Consider the following 16,593-nt stretch of genomic DNA (forward strand, 5'->3'; position numbering starts at 1 on the left):
AAAGAGTTTTTACACAAAACTTGTACCAACATGAACGCTATAAATCCTAGGTACAGCTGACGTGAAAATACTTAAAAATACTTTACCCCAATCCTTTAGCTAACCTTCATCAGGAACTCCTCCAACCTATGCACCGATCAGCTGAATAATGTAGCACCCAACAACCAAAATCGTAGCACCCAGCAGCTGTTAAATGTAATTAAAATTGGTGGCCAGTGCCAGGGGCAGGCACGCAATGAATTAAATAAATTAATTTAGCTGCCAGGCGCAAAAAAAAAATATGCAAACCGTAAATGCGTAAAACCACAAAAAAAAAAGGAAAAAAGAAAGCAAGGTTAAAACCCAAATGAAATATGGAAAAACGCGTGTAAATAGCGAGCGCATTTTTTACATTTTTTTAACGCCGGAGCTGGGGCAAATTTACACCTAACCTAAAAGTGGCAGCGACAGGTGCTTAGCAACACTGGCATCAAGTATCTTTCGCGCCCGCTCGTACTCACCCGCACCAGCTGGCGTCTCTGTCTAGCGCTCATTTAAATGCCGCGCAACAAGCATTTATGTAAATTGAAAATATGCCGAAACGGGGCAGCCATTTAAATTCAATTGTCGCCATGGCAAAACGTGAGAGTGAGTGCGATAGGGAGTGCGAGTGGGAGAGGTTGTGGGAGAGGGAGAGGGAGAGGCAGAGTTTCGCAGACAGACCGACAGCAAGCTGAGCGGCTTTCCCGCTGTGGATGCAGACAATCAGAATTTATATTTATTATTACGATTACAGTTCAGTCGGAGCTCGCAGGCGGTTCAGTGCAGCCGCAGAAACACATTTGTTCATCAGCAAGCGTGCGGAGACAGTCTTCAAACCGTACAAACACACACACTCGCACACTCGCACACTCACACACCCTTGGAATGGAGCGCCTGCTGACCATATTCGAGCAAGCTGATCCCTTCTCCACCTGGTGGCCCACCATTGCAGCCGTCGTGGTCGGCATTGTGATTACAGTGCGGTAAGTGAAAGGGGGCAACTGGAGCAAATGCATATTCATGGGGCAACAAGGAAACGCGTAGTACGCAGCCCTAACGATAAGTTGTGGCCCATTGCAAACTTTTGGCCATGTCCCGACGCCTCGCCGGACACGTGCATGTACATAAATGTCGAGGTGGAGACAACAAAAAAAAAAAAGTACAATAAGAATATTGCAGTCGGGTGCAACCGATTGCGCCATACTCGCTAACAGTTTACAGACAGGCTAGCCGTCCAATTTGTTCTAAGATATTTATATTTTTTCGATTTGCCATGCCCTATTCTTAGGAACAACTCACCAGAAGTCTTCGTTATAATATGAATACATTTCGTTAACCTGTTTCGTTAATGTATTCGTGTCCGATTTCGAAACGTTTTTGAATAGTTTTCCAAATTTAGTCGATGCCGATAGGCAGCTTAAGAAGTAGGCTTATTTAGATCTGAATTGAAATTGGGAGTACAAGCAGGTCTAAAACCGGTCTGGTAGATTTTCTTAATGTGTGGCAATGTTCTATCTTTGAACCTGCTATAAAAATATATTTTTCCAAGATTTTCCCGCGAATATATATGCCAAATACCAAGTCTCTAATCCACAACTGGTTAGAGGAAGACACGCATATGCTCCTTTCACCTTGTGCTCGGGTATAAGAACGCGCTTCACTCGAAACTTTTTAAGTGGATTTCATAAAGAGGGTCGCAGGGCGTGGCTAAGCCGGCACCATCCCGCTGGAGTGCCATCTCCGTGGAGCAGCTGGATAATATGTAATATCCAAAGATTATTTTTGCGCGTTGCGCTTTTGAGCAAAAGCGCGGTTTTTGTGGCCTGCGCCAGTTGCTGATGTGCAGCTGTGCAGGTGTGCCATGGTCGAGATGTGGGGGCGTGGCACTGAGAGCAATGTGGTGCAATATGTAACAACTGGCAACTGACAACTGCGGTAAGTGCCAAAAGCTGCTGCAAATATTTGTAAAGTGGATTTGCACAAGTTGGCTAAAAGTAAATGCGATGGCAAATGAATTCTGAAACGCTGCAAATACCTTTCAGAAGGTAAAACTTACTTAAGTGCCAAATAAGTGTCAGCCAATGAAGCGGCAGGTCATAATGCCAAGCAGCAGAAACAATCTAAGAAAGTTTCTGAACTAATGTAGGAAATTAGATAAGTTTGGGCCGCGGGCCTTAATCAATAACAATTATGTGTGGGCTATAATTGTGAAACTTTATAATTAATTGAGTCGCATACAAAAATTATTTTTATACGAACTAGTTTTGAATATTTTTTCAACCCCTTCTCAAAGGCTTACAGTTAAATAAAAGGTATTCTGACCGTCTGCCTGGTTGTGCCCTTAACCAAAAAGTTGTTAGCCCTCAATATAAATAATTTATTTAATACATTTTTTTTTTGTTTTATGTTAAAGCAATCAATGTTTTTAAGCTGTTAAAACTTTTGCCAAGTAAAAAATGAGAAGAAAATAGATATCAAAAATAAAATAAATAAGAAATTTAAGTTTCTGTTGTCAGTTTGAGGAGAAGCAAACAACAAAGTGGACATTTTTGTTTTAACTATTTTTATGCTCAAAACTTTAACTATTTAATATCAATTACTGCGGTCTTAATGTTGCTTGTTATAAAACAATTTGATATAAAGCCACAATCGGCAGCAACTTGCATTGTCTAAATACAATTTAGTTTGCAGAATTTAAAAAGTTGAATTTTTGTTTATTTTAATTGTTAGTTTGCATTTATGCACACGTTGAAGAGAACTCAGCTAATTCGTTAGCAACTGCTTTACATAATGCACAAACAATAACATAAGACTGTTAAAAGTCTTAACATAACATAGCTTACGGTTACGGTTACGCCCGGGTCAATAACAAACACTTTAATTGAATATGAGAATACAGAAATTGAATTGCAACTTTTTCGATTGACAAAGCTTCTTAGAGATAGAAATTTATGAGAGAATGTCCTAACAATATTCTGAACTGTTTAATAACGCTTTTAAAAATAGTTAAGCTTCTGCACTTGTGAGTTTGCATGCAAATAGGCAGTCCGATATTATTCACGCCTATCATTAAGCCAGAGGGGCCGCACACACAGCACACAGCAGCCCCGGCTTTAGGCCACATGTTGGTTACGCAAAATCATGGTTAAATTTGCACCACATCCAGGCCTGCATCTACACTGCATTTATCTATATAACCCGCATTGCAGCACCATAATGAGCGGCCAGCGGTGTCCCAACGATAATCAAATCAAGGAGCAAATTGTTGTAGTTACCGGCGGCAGCAGCGGCATTGGCTTTGAGATTGCCAAAGCGCTGGCGGCGCGTGGCGGCCGCATTATCCTTGCCTGCCGCAATCTAGCCGAGGGCGAGCGTGCCGCAGCAATTATCAAGCGGGAGCTGGGGTGCCGCACTCCAACCTCAGCCGATGACAACGTTAGCCCCGCCGAGCGCTACTTTGTGGAGGTTCGCCATGTGGATCTGTGCTCCCTGCGCAGCGTGCATCAGCTCGCCAGCCAACTGATGTCCGAGTTCGAGCGCATCGATGTGCTGGTGAACAATGCGGGCATAGTGTTTGCTGACACACGGATACCAACGCCGGACGGCTTCGAGCCGCACAGCCAGGTGAACTATTTGGCGCCATTCTTGCTGACGCAGCTTCTGCTGCCGCATCTGCGACGGGCGGAACAGGGCCGGATTGTGTTTGTGTCGGCGCACGCTCATCAGGCGGCAAAAATTGATTTCGATGATCCACTAAATGTGGGCACTTATTCGGTGAAGTTTCATGCACGCGATGCCTTTGCCCATTCCAAGCTGGCCGTGATTTTGGCCACGCGCTGGCTGGCCCGAGAGCTGAAAGGTAAGTGCTGACCATGGGGGAATATTTTTTTGTTTTTTCTTTTTTTATTTCTGGGCTGTGTAAATTGCACAGTTTTTCGCTCGGTAAATTATTGAAATGCTTAACTCGACCGGGCCAAGAGTATTTCATTTTTAATAACGCGCTGATTTCCCCGCAGATACCCCTATTACGGTCAACTGCTGCACGCCCGGACTGGTGAGAGGCACCCGGCACCTGCGCAAGTAAGTAACCAGGCCAGTCCAAAAATAACAACTAGGAATGCTTAACTATAAAGTGACCGACTAGTAGATACCTTTCAACTTAGCTACAAGCTATACAATCTTGATGAACTTCGCTGTTTATAGTCCGATTTTTCCATTTTAGAGCGATTATCTATAAAAGCAATTGCTTTTTTTAAGTGTATCTAGCTGTGTATCTGGACCATATCCGAGATGCTTATAGGAATCAATTTGTCTTCTTTGGACTTTCTCTTCGATCTAATATATTCAGACACACGGACAAACGGGCAGCTCGTCGTCTTCATCATATATTTTCTTCAACGAATTTCTCCGAACCTTCCTCCTGCCTGTTACATACATTTGCACATAAGCATTATGCCCCTTGAAGTTGTGCTCAATGAGTTCAGGGTATATAAACGAAAATTGAAATCAAAACCGAAAACCTACAAGTTGCACTCAGCGCAAAGTGCAACTGCAACTGCAGCTGCAACTAAATTTTTAAGCTCATTTCGCGGTCGCGCAAAACTTTTTGCACTTTCATTTGGCTAAACGTGACCCAACTGTGGGCGTTGATGGTGGTTCAAGTGCTGGCCAAATGCTGAACGTGACCCGACGTTTGGCATCGCACTAAGCCTTCATCAAAGGCCAGAGCCCAAATTCAAATGTAATTAAAGGTTTCGAATGGAAGGACTTGCATTCCGTTTAAGCCACGGAATGACCATGCCAAGATTGCAACTTTGGCTTATGTCATGATTTCGTGGAATTAGAAAGTGCTTGGCTTGAAAATAAACTTTTCCCTTACAATCGTAGGCCAGTGCATATATACATATATACACAAAGTTAAAGTTGGCCTTAAAGCATTCTAGACAATATCCCAGTTAATCAGAATTCTGAATGTTTGAATTCTGTTGGTCTGAGTGCAAAAAATGATTTAGACTATCCCAAGAAGTAATCTTCAGGGGTGAGCAGATCATCCCAACAGATGCTGGCCAATATTCCATAAATTAACTGTTGAAGGAAAGGTCCTCTATACATATATATACAGACTGTCCAGGTATTCAAGGACTTATCTGGGTTAACAGATCTTAGACGGGCAGAATTAAGGAACCAGTATGTTCGGATGTGTGTTGTCCATTGTGATATCCTGTGTGAGATGGACCATGGGCTGGACCAGGCTATAGGATATGTGGGTTAACATGTTGGACACCATTCCCTTGATTAGTCAGAGTTGGCTCTATCAGAATATCGGGCATACCGTTCAGGACCTTGTTCAGAGGTTGTTTGCCTACCGGATGGACATGTCGTTATATATTCCTTGATTTACCATCATCACTGAAAAGTTGAGAGGATTGCAAACGACCTTAAAAAAATTGTTGGCAAAGAAACGAGTTATTTTTCTCTTATGTTAACACTCGCACAGGAGTTATCTGCTGCATTCTTATCGCTGCCTTTTTCGCACAACTGTGACAGAAAAACTCGACACAGTGCGTCCTGCTAATACACAGAACTAAGCGTATCCGGTTTTAGTTGAATGTTCTCTTGCTGTGTGTATTCCTTGCGGATGCAGCGGAAAGAGAGTGACCGCAATGACAGACAGCTCTGCTTAGATGTCCATTGTCTCTCGTCGAGTGGCCTGGCTTAAGCTGTGGAACCAAAAGGCAGATAAATGCAAATCCATAATCCAAAATTTAACTGCTCTTGCTCTTCTAAAAGTAGTCATTTAATATAATTTCAACCAAGATGCGATTGCGAAATAAGCGGTATCCTTCTATTATAGCTTGATGATTATCACAGCCGTGGTAAAAGGTTTAAGCGCTGTGTAAACAAAAATCCATTAGGATAACTGTCAAGGACAGCAACTGCATTAAGCAGAGAGTAGAATTAGCAGAACTGGGCCAAAAAGGAGCATGCTGACATAGGCTTCAAGGCAGCGCATGCAAATTGGTTGCCAGCCGCCAACTACCCAGAAATTTCTATATAGTATATAATGTGTGTGTGCGGGCTTGAAAATAAAAATAAAAAAACGAACCAAATTTGCACAATACACAGAAAAGGACGTGCAAACACGACAAACAGTTGCAAATTACGAAAAGCACAAAATGAGTACAAGCTGCAACAGCAACAGCAACCACAGCTACAACAACAGCAGCAGCAGCAGCAGCAGCAACAGCAACTGACAGCTGCAACCAAGTTGCGGGTACTCATGACCACCACCCTGTTGCCCCTCTCATCAGCTGCTGCGTAGATAATCCAGCATCGAGTGGCACTTGCTACACACTCAAAGACTCATGCACACACATTTGCAACTGCTTATGCAACAAAAGTGAAACGTTATATTAAGCACAAGGCGCGATACGTTACGCTGCCCGAGACCAATACTTGACAATTGCCTACTTTTTTGGGCCAACAAGGACAACTCGGGGTCCTAAACTTTGTCTAAATTATGCAGCTTTGAGTTATTGCCCAGCCACGTGCAGTTGACAATGGTTGTTGCTGTTGCTGCTGATGGTGCTATTGCTAGTGCTCATGTTGCTATCTCGCACTGCTTCTGATATTGTTGTCGCTATGGATGCATCTGTTGTTGCTATTGCTATGATGCATATGATGCTGCTGTTGTTACTGTTGCTGCTGCTGCCGTTATTAATGTTACTGCTGCTACTTTAGCTGATATTGCTGATGCTATTGATGCTGCTATTGCTGCTCTTGATGTTGCTACTGCTCATGTTGCTATCTTTACTGCTTCTGATGTTCTTGTTGCTGTGGATGCATCTGTTGTTGTTGTTGCTGATGCTGTGCCTGATGTTATTGTCGCACATGATTCTGTTGCTGCTGCTATTGCTGCTGCCGTTATTGATGTTGCTGCTGTTACTGTAGCTGATATTGCTGCTGCTATTGCTGCTGATGTTGCTATTCCTACTGTTCCTGATGTTGCTGTAGAGACTGCGGTCATTGCTGCTGCTTCTGGTGTTGCTGTTGCTGGCTCTGTTATTGCTCTTGATGTTGCTGGTGCTGATGTTGCTATTTCTCGTACTCCTGATGTTATTGTTGCTATTTCTGCTGCTCCTATGGCTGCTGCTCTTGTTCCTGTTGCTGTTACTGTTGGTATTGCAGTTGTCGTTGTTGATTGCCCTGTTGTTGCGGCTGTGACTGGCAAATGTTTCTGTTGCCAATGGGCGCCGCTGCGTCAGCAAGCCAAGTTCAAATGACAAACGTGTACGACGCCCCGCACCAACTCGTTCCGCCTGGCACGTTCCCCGACATCTTTCAATGATGTCTACAATATTAATGCAAGATTTATTGATACTTCAGTTTTTGTTGCAAACGCAAATCTGCAACTTTTTGGCAGTTATAAATTAGTCAGTGGCAAACAATGTGATGCAAAGCAAAATCATTTTTCAACCGAAAAACAGTGGGTAGTAGAAGTGTGCAGACAAAGTCGTTTTATATTGTATAAAAAGACAAATGAAAATATATGAGAAAACTTAAGATCGCAAATTATAGAATACCCTTGAAGACATATATAGGAGTATATATAAACTTTTATATGTCATATTGAAGCATTGAAAATTTCATAAACAGCGGAGCATCTGCTAGTCGGACACTCCCGACTGGCACACTCTTACTTGTTTAAATTCCACTTGAGTAACCTTTGGGGCATAACATAAAATAATAATAATGACTGTCGTTAACATCCACAGAGTGTTCTTGCTATGATATTTGGATTCAATTGCTCGGGTCAGTCAAAAGTTCTGTTGCTCTCATTTATCTGGACTAGCCAAGAGTAGGTTTGCAGCAGGTCTTATTTTCGGATTTACTTAGCTTAACATGTTTTCACCAAAATAAACCAAACAAATGACTGTAACTGATGTGTGTGAACGCGTGCAGACATCCAAATAGTTACCAACTTTGCAGCCATGAGGCGGTTACAATCAGAAATGCTGTCCAAGTGTAATTGCACACACACACACACACACACTCGTGTGGAAATGTGTGCATCACAAATTACACAATTCAATAGAAATAATTGAAAATATAGTTGAGTGAAATATAAACATGCATGTAGTTGTGAGTATAATGGCATGTGGCAGGCATTTGTGTTATAGACGCCACCCAGCTGGACACTTGCCACACATAGGTTACAGCTGTCAGTAGCCACAAAAGCATAATCCATCATAGACACAGAATTGTAATGTCGACATATGTACGTATCATATATGAATGGTGGCCGCTTGCCAATGGCAGCTGCCACATGGCCAGGCCAAAAAGTTGTTAACATGCGTCATTACAATTTGCAAATGCTTCGAGTTGCACTACGAAGCGAAGTGAAACAAAGAAAAGAATCAAATGCCGGGGCAAGCGTACAAATCATTTGGACATAAAAAGCAGCACCTCGACGGGAGAGTGGGAAGAGTGAGCAAGGGCCGAAGGCAGGGAAAGGCACGTAGCACGTGATCCTAGCGGTAACAATAACAACAGCAACAACAACAACGCGAGACCAACACAGGCCACATGAACTGCCCTCAAGCAGCGGCAATAAAACAGCAAATGAACAGCGGAAGTAACATCAAGTGGACGTGTATGAGATGGCCTAGAGTTCACCCACATATCTGCCTTGACTCTGCACCATGGGAAAAAGTACCCGATTTTCTGGCGAAAAATTAATAGTTCACAGATTAGGACTCTTGTCCTCACGTTCATTGAACAAAGCTGGTGATCCCAATTACTGGCTCTAGTAAATATAAAAATCCCTGAGCTGCCCATTGCTGTCAAAATCTTAAAGCCCTTGCTTAAGTTAAATTTTCTTAGCAAACTTTATCTTAAAGGTCTTGCTGCAAATCCAATCTCTATAAATCAACTTTATATATACTTCATACATATACATAAACATAGTTCAAAACAAAGGGACAAAAGTTTTTGTCTTTAGTTGTTTGAATATTAAAATTAAATAATTTGAAAAACACCCACAATGAATTAAGCACACGCAATTGTTAACAGCTGTTATCTTAACATAATCAGTTCATGTTAACATGTGCGCCATGTAAAATTACATTTTTATGCATTTGCTCTCTTGGCTAAAGCCAAAAGTGTTTTATCTTAAGCAATTTACAAAATGTGCTTTTATCAAAAACAAACCATCTAAGTTTCCCATAGTGCTGTGTATGTGGTTGCGTGTGTGTGTGTGCTTCCTTGATGCACATAGATACAAGCAGCTGGCGTGCATACACTTCCTGTCCCTGCCGCTACCTGTGTAAATGCAGCTCACACGCTTTGCCTCAGCCCACCTCTCGTTCCACCAGTTCTAGTTCTAATTCCAGCTCCAGCTCGTTGTCGTCGTCTTGAACTTTTTCTGTACATATTTTGCCTCTTCAAGTAGGTTTTCTATTTACAGACTTTGTAGCGCCAAATTGAACTTTTGTTTTACTTTGCACACACACAGCAAGAAGAGCATGTAGTTGGACATGCATCTGAGATATAACTCTCTGACTTTCGTTGTTTTTATGACCGTCAGGCTCGTATCTGCTGAAACAGCTGTCAGCTATGTGTTGCACTTTGCCAACTCTTCAGTTTACCATTCCCCTTGCTGGGACGGTCAAGGCTCTGTCTGGCTGCCTGCCTGTCAGTCAGTCAGTCAGTCAACCAGCCAACCAGTCAATCAGGCACATTTTTGTTATAATTTATTGAAGTGCAAGTGCGCCTTCAAGCAGCTGTCCGTCTTATCTATTCCTGAACACAATTTAGAAATTCAATGTTGGTCTAGTTGAAATGCTTTGCGCTACATGTTGTCTTAAAGAATTGAAAATCAATAAAGTTTTAAAGCTTTGTTTAAATATTTGTTGAACGTATAACTTGGCAAATCTTTTAAGTCCTTAGCAAAACGATTGAACGATATATGCACAAAATCAATGTTAAGGATTCATTTGTACTTTTAATAACAATTTCTCAGTGGAAAAAGAGAATCCATGCTCGATTTTCAGGCTAATGTATGAATGTACTCTTAATAGAAGACAATAGTTGTCATTACTATTTAAGAAAAATAGTTTGATTGCTTGTAACTATGTTTAGCCTATTCTTATGATATTAAAAATAATAATAAATTATCTATTTCAATTGTTCAACATTTTATTAAAATATCTGCCTCCGTGAGCCTGCCCATATGATTATTATTTTAAATAGTTTCATGAAAAAGAAAAAAAAGGGCTGTAATTTTTGGAAAGCGTAAAAATTGTATGAACATTTTATTATAAGCATATAATATAATCTCTCATAGATTAATTCACATTTTTTAGATGTTAGCAAAGCTACCATGAATTACTGAAATAAAGGAAAACAAAAATTAAATGCACTAAAATATCTCTTACAACTTTTATTAAAGCATTTTTTATCAAAAAAAAGAGTATTAAAGTGTATAAGACTAACAACCATCAGACATTGCAGCGTATGGTAGAATTTCTTAGATTAGAAAATTGAATATCCTACAGTCATTGTCAAGGTATTTAAATACATGTGTGACCTTTTGTGTAATTTGTTGCGTTTTTTACGGGAAACATTTACATGTAATCGACTGAACTTTGGTGGGTCGATGTACGTGAACTTTGTCCGGCTTAGCAGTTCAGCCCGCACAAGCCCTACGGTCGCCTAATGCGATTCAGAAATGCATCTAAAGAATTAGAAGTTCGGGCCAGAGGGCAGGCCAGGGCAGGGTTTTCCTGATGGTTGTGGCAAGGGCAACAAGCTTTAAAAGCGTTGCAACCCCGGGCCCGTTGAATGAAACCATTTTCACTCTATGATAGGGGCAGACATACACAGCTGCAGCAGCAGCAGCAGCAGCGACAGGTGGAGCAGGAGAAGGAGGAGAAAGAGCAGCAGTCAGATAGACAGACACGCGCACACACTGACAAGCTTTTGTGTGGCTGCGCGCGTGTGTGGGTGTGTTTGCTGTTGTATCTGTGTGCCGTGCTGTGAAATGAAAATGAATGAAAATGAAAAGCAGTTAATGCTCAAGTCACGGAAAAAGCGTAAATGGAAAAGTTAAACGCATTAATTATTTATTTATCGTTTTATTATGTTCAAGTGTCGGTGAACCTGCTCCATTGTATGAGACCATTGGCAGCAACGGCAAAGGCAACAGCAAAAACAAAAAAACAACAACAACAACAATAAACAGAGCTAAGCAAATTGAGCGCGAGTTCGTAATCCTCCTTGAAAGGATATCTGCACGGCGTATACAAAAAGTCGACCCTGCTCGGAGGCAGCTTTGGATATGACTCACGTTCAATTTAAGCATGCCCCCAAATGGTTTTTATTTTTGTCTCTTGTCGCCGCAATTAAAAATGCCATTAAAGTTGTCCATCACACTGTCATGAATCTCGCGACTCTCCGTATGCCTGCTCGAACTTGAAGAACCTTTTGTTTGGTTCGATCCTGGGCATGATTAATGTTACTCAAGATATCCCAGTTTAAATATTTACAAGACTGAAGAGAAAAGTTCCAATTACCGAAAATCGAAGTGGAAGCATTTATATCCCCTAAATCAGGCCATTTAAGACATTCGTCTTGACAGATCCGACCCAAATATATCTACACCAAATTTGTAATTAATGCTGAGCCTTTATGTTAATTACTACTTAGAAGATGCTATAAGATGGGTTAAGGAAATGTAGGCAAAGGGCATAGGAATGAGGCAAAATGTGAACTGTAAAAGGAGGTACACGCAGCATATTATATGTGGAATGTTTATTAAGGCTGGTAAATGGATATCAGGGCTGCAAACTCAAAGAAAGAATTTACTTAAAATTACATGATCTAAGTAGTTGCTTCTGATTGCCCTCCTCCAAACATATTTATTTTACACCAAACCACATGATAAAATGTAAAAAATGTGGCGTTTGGCTTTCGATTCAGCTACTCGTTAAATTTTTTCTAGATCCTTTTTAAACAATAGTTCTTTATTCAGGATGCAAATCGGTTTGGCCTAAAGCCAGTTTGCAGTTTGCTGGTAAATAAAGAAAATGCTTACTCTCATAAATGCATAAAAGAAAATAGAAATTTTGATTGCAAACTTTACTTTTCCGTCAATTTATAGCTTTTCCTCATTCCCATAGAGCATCTAGTAGTCGACTAATCTCTATTTGCTGCGTGTTTTGCATTTTAATTACAAGGGAAACGAAATTAAGCTAACTTTTGTTCTCTGTTGTATTTTTATTCGTCTTTGATGTGCCACGCAACGCGCATAGCTCACCGCTAATGTCGGCCATTTGCGTTAAGGTGATCACCTACCCGTGGATGTGGCTGTTCATGAAGAATGCCAGCGAGGGCGCCCAGTGCGCCATACGGCTGGCAACGGATCCCCAGCTGAAGCAAGTAACCGGCGAGTACTTCAAGTGAGTTGTGAGCCATTTTGCCGGAACCGGCTGTTGCCGCATTAGCGGCATTTTCTTCCATTTTCTTTGCAGTGCAACATTTCTTGGCTACTTGCAGTGACTGCGAAATTGCGCCAACTTCGGAGGCTGGCCGGGACAAGGAATTGGCCAAGAAATTGTACATGCAGACCATAAAAACGCTTCAGCGCGTTACCAAACTAACAGTCGACAAGGAGGCGTGCACCATGGCGACACAGCTTCAGCTTGAATCCGGCAACTGATTTATGTGCTGCACGCGGCCAGGCAGAGACGAAGTCCGCAACTTTCAACATCTATTTGCATTTGGTTTAACAATTGCCGCATTAGCCAGGCCCGTGCAATCCCGCCCCCTCCCAACTGCCCACTTAGAAGCTGCCCCAAATTTGAGGGTCTGCGACTGAAGCTGAAGCAGAGACTGCTTCTGTGTTTTACTCATAGAAATATATGTAAATTTAATGTGCTAGCTAACAAAATTGTTGAGTTTGAGTTTTGCGTTTAACTTATTTTGCTTATCAAAAAAAAAAAAAAAAAAGATGTTAGAAGGCAACGGACAGCCCTGGAACTCGGCATTGGCATAGATTTACGAGGCGCGCTCAATTAAAAAATCACCATATGTTTGCCCTAACTTTGGGTCTTCTTAACGATGTCATTTGGAATATCGTTTTCCGAATTTATTCAAAGCATTCTTAGAAGGTCTACTCTAAGTACGTAAATGTATGCATGTAAGATATGTCTGCGTAAGTATGTCAGGCAAACAAATCCCCAATTATTCAAATGGCTCCGATTTATATAATAATATTTGCTTTTATTGATATGCAATATTGTTATTATCATTATTATTTAACACGTATCTACATATTTATTCAAAAGATATCTAGCGGCATGTATTTCTTTAAGCAGCATCTACAAATTCGTACGAAATTTGCACAAAACATATAAAACCCAAAAACCTCTTAAGATGGAGCTTCACAACCAAATACAAGTGGCTTACATCGTGCTGTATAACGAACTTTGACCATTGTTTGATTGAGTCGACCGAGGGGCTTAAACTAAAAACTATATTTAAAGAATATACTTTAAGAGGATTACGTCACGTTGCTGCAGCAGAAAAGTTGAAGGTGAATACAGGAAACTTCAAACAGTTCAATTCATTCTTATATATACAAAAGAGTTAGATTCTAGTTAAATGCATTTCTGCTGAGGCACACCTTTGTGGACCATGTATACTCAGTGATTTCCCAGATTATTCATAAATTCCCAGAATGTATAATAAATTGGCAAGCAAGGTCGTCAAAATATGTAGGTCGAAAATTTCGAATGCATATTTTTAGGGGCGGCACTTTTGGGATGAATTCCTAATGCGAATTCCAGCTTATGTAATGTGCGAATAGAAGTTTCTAGAAAGCCAATTGCGAAAACTATAGACTTAATAATTCATAATAAGCGAAATGAATTGAAAGCCATTCATATATTTTCCGCACAATCCGAACAGACACGTGAGCACAACATCTGCTAGGGAGATTACTTCTATACTTATTGCAAGAATTTGTTGCTTTAGGTTCACCAGAACTATATCGATGATACGATTAACATGGATATAATAATTGTCTAGGAACCATCCAGGAAAGTACAAAATGTACAGTAGCTGAAGCAAATAAAATCAGATCTTTCAATAATGAACCTTTTTGATCATGTTAGGAATACAATTCTAGATGTAGGACAATATAATATAAATATTACCAAATAACCCCTAAATATTATTTCAGGAATCACTAGTTTTTGACCGTAAAACGACTATAGCTCGAATAATTAAGGTCAGATCTTAAGCAATTCAGTGGCATTGAAAAAAAATATCTCATAAATTTGAGCCAGTCACAAAAATCAAATCAAATCTAAATAGAAATATTTGAAATGAAGAATGTATACTACAACTAAGGGCATTCTTGGAAGAATTCGGCTAGAAGCTATTAGTTCTGGAAAACCTTAACCAAGGAAAATCAAAGAAGAGCCCTGCCTGTGCGTATTAGTTCTGAGAAACATAAATATTTAGGAAACTTACACACGTTGACACAAATAATTGCCACACTCTATCCTTAGATTAAAACCTTTAAGCTCGTTGTTTGGCTAGCTCATTAGACAATGTCAACTTTGTGAAAATGAAAATGTGTGAGTGGACAGAGCATGGACAGAGCATGGACAGAGCATAGCACAAGTATGTATTTTATTAAACAAGGCTAATTGGAAAATGCCTCACTGTCTGAACAACTGTGCAGCTCTCTGCCCCCCACATGCGATCCATCCTTATGGGGACTAGGCGACGCGTGCCAACAAACTGTTGCAGTTGTTGATTAGCACAAGTAAGGCACAGAAAGCGATAAAAGAGATATAATAAAAATCTCTATACAAAGCGAACAGACTCTCAAAGTACAAGAGCAATTATATATTGCTCAGCTAAAACCGATTTCGATTAGAATGTGGGCGCAAGCCCGATATGGCGCAGGCACGTGGACCAGCCAGCCGCTTTGTATGCTACGGAAAATCTCTTTATTATATTACGTGAGGCGCTTTTGTTGTCTGTGGGCAGAACCTAGAACTCCGAAAGCCAAAAAACCCACCCAGTCGGCAGCTATCCAGGCGGTTGGCAGAGCTGGGTAACTGGGGACGCCATGTGTTGCTGGCACAATTTTACGCTTCCCTTTTGAAGTCGCTTCGTGTGCCAGTTCTCATTTTGCTGTGCACAGTAATTGCATGGCTGTTGAAAATGAAAAGCTCTTGGCGTGGAAAAACGATTATGCTGCTCTTGTTGTTGTTGTTATTGCCATTTCCACATTTGTGCAAAAGCTTTACGTTTCCGTTTACATTTCCGCTCTGACGTGCATTTTACGCTCTTCAATTAGAAAAGGTCGCGCACAAGAAAAGCGTAAAAGGCAAATAAGCTGAAGAACAAAGACAAAAACATTTTCAAATAAATTTTAAAAATTATTTAATGTTGTGTGTAAAATGTAAAAAAATGAATAAATCCAACAGCAAATTGCTTACGTTGCGTATACGTAATTTTGAGCAGTGTGCTGAAAGCTTTATTGCGTGAGAGAACTATATAAAGCTCACTCGCACGACGCTCTTTTTTTAGCAGGCAGAGAGCGCTTTAAAAGCTTTCAAACTCTTAAGGGCTTTCCAAACCCCTCAATATATTACGCATACGACAAGTGATGCGCAAGGCGCTGAAAACTACAAAATTTACTTATCTAATAGCTACGAAATGTATAGAAATGCATTTAAGAAATCCAATCAAAAATAATTCAAATTTTTTGTATAATTTTGAGCTCGAGCCATTTAAATAATGTTTTAAATAGAAAAACGCAAAACTAGCTAATAATTTTATTAACTACATATATTAATCTGTTAATCTTGACTAGTTAGCGATTAATCTAGGATCTCATTAATGGAATTTCAAGCTATACAATTTTTACAACTCAGCTAAAGTCTAAGCCAAGTCCAATTTATAATCAAAATCAAAATTTAATTAATAATAAAATCGACTCTATTTTCTGCATGACTTGTAATATAAAACCTGACCAATATTGAGAAGTTTGGTCAAAATTTATGACACTGATGCATACGTGTCCCAAAAAGATAATCATTTTAAAATCGCACCGAGCTTAGCCAAAATGTACTAAATACTTACCTAGCCTGTGTATTTTAATACTAAAGTACTTTGTTCCGTTAATATTCAAACTGAATCAAACAAACTTTTTCCGTTACATCGATCTAATGAAATCTGGCAACTCTATCGAATGTGCGCTCTTAAATGGTCAACGGCGCTCTTTCACACATACACCGCTCTCTTTTCAATTTCAACTCCGCAAGCACAGACACCTGTGAAAGCTGCCAATTGAATTTAGCGGCTATTACCTGTCAGCGCAAACAACAGCAACAACCGTCAATGGCCAAGAAGCAGCACGTAACGCAACCACAAATGATATAAATAAACAAAAGAGGCTGCAATTAAGGAAACGCCTCAAGATGCCCAAAACAGCCGCAACGTAGCATCCAGCGTAAGAATATTGCGTCAACATAGCGTAAACAACAAACGGCG

At 40.4% G+C, this 16,593-nt stretch overlaps 1 protein-coding gene across 2 annotated transcripts; it reads left to right on the top strand.

Moving 5' to 3' along the window:
• The first annotated feature begins 739 nt into the window (after positions 1 to 739).
• Positions 740 to 12,972, top strand: naz (nazgul). 2 transcript variants are annotated; one of them, XM_070207297.1, is made up of 5 exons: positions 740 to 1,004; positions 3,231 to 3,880; positions 4,038 to 4,101; positions 12,333 to 12,479; positions 12,552 to 12,680. In XM_070207297.1, exons 1-5 carry the CDS (start codon positions 907 to 909, stop codon positions 12,577 to 12,579), a joined length of 987 nt encoding a protein of 328 aa, XP_070063398.1. In that variant the 5' UTR covers positions 740 to 906; the 3' UTR covers positions 12,580 to 12,680. The 2 variants fall into 2 exon arrangements, with proteins under 2 accessions (XP_070063398.1, XP_002056253.1); XM_002056217.4 differs by having other exon boundaries at positions 750 to 1,004; positions 12,577 to 12,972.
• The last annotated feature ends 3,621 nt before the right edge of the window (positions 12,973 to 16,593 follow it).

The sequence above is a fragment of the Drosophila virilis genome, chromosome 2, assembly GCF_030788295.1.
Source record: "Drosophila virilis strain 15010-1051.87 chromosome 2, Dvir_AGI_RSII-ME, whole genome shotgun sequence".
NCBI classification, from domain to species: domain Eukaryota; kingdom Metazoa; phylum Arthropoda; class Insecta; order Diptera; family Drosophilidae; genus Drosophila; species Drosophila virilis.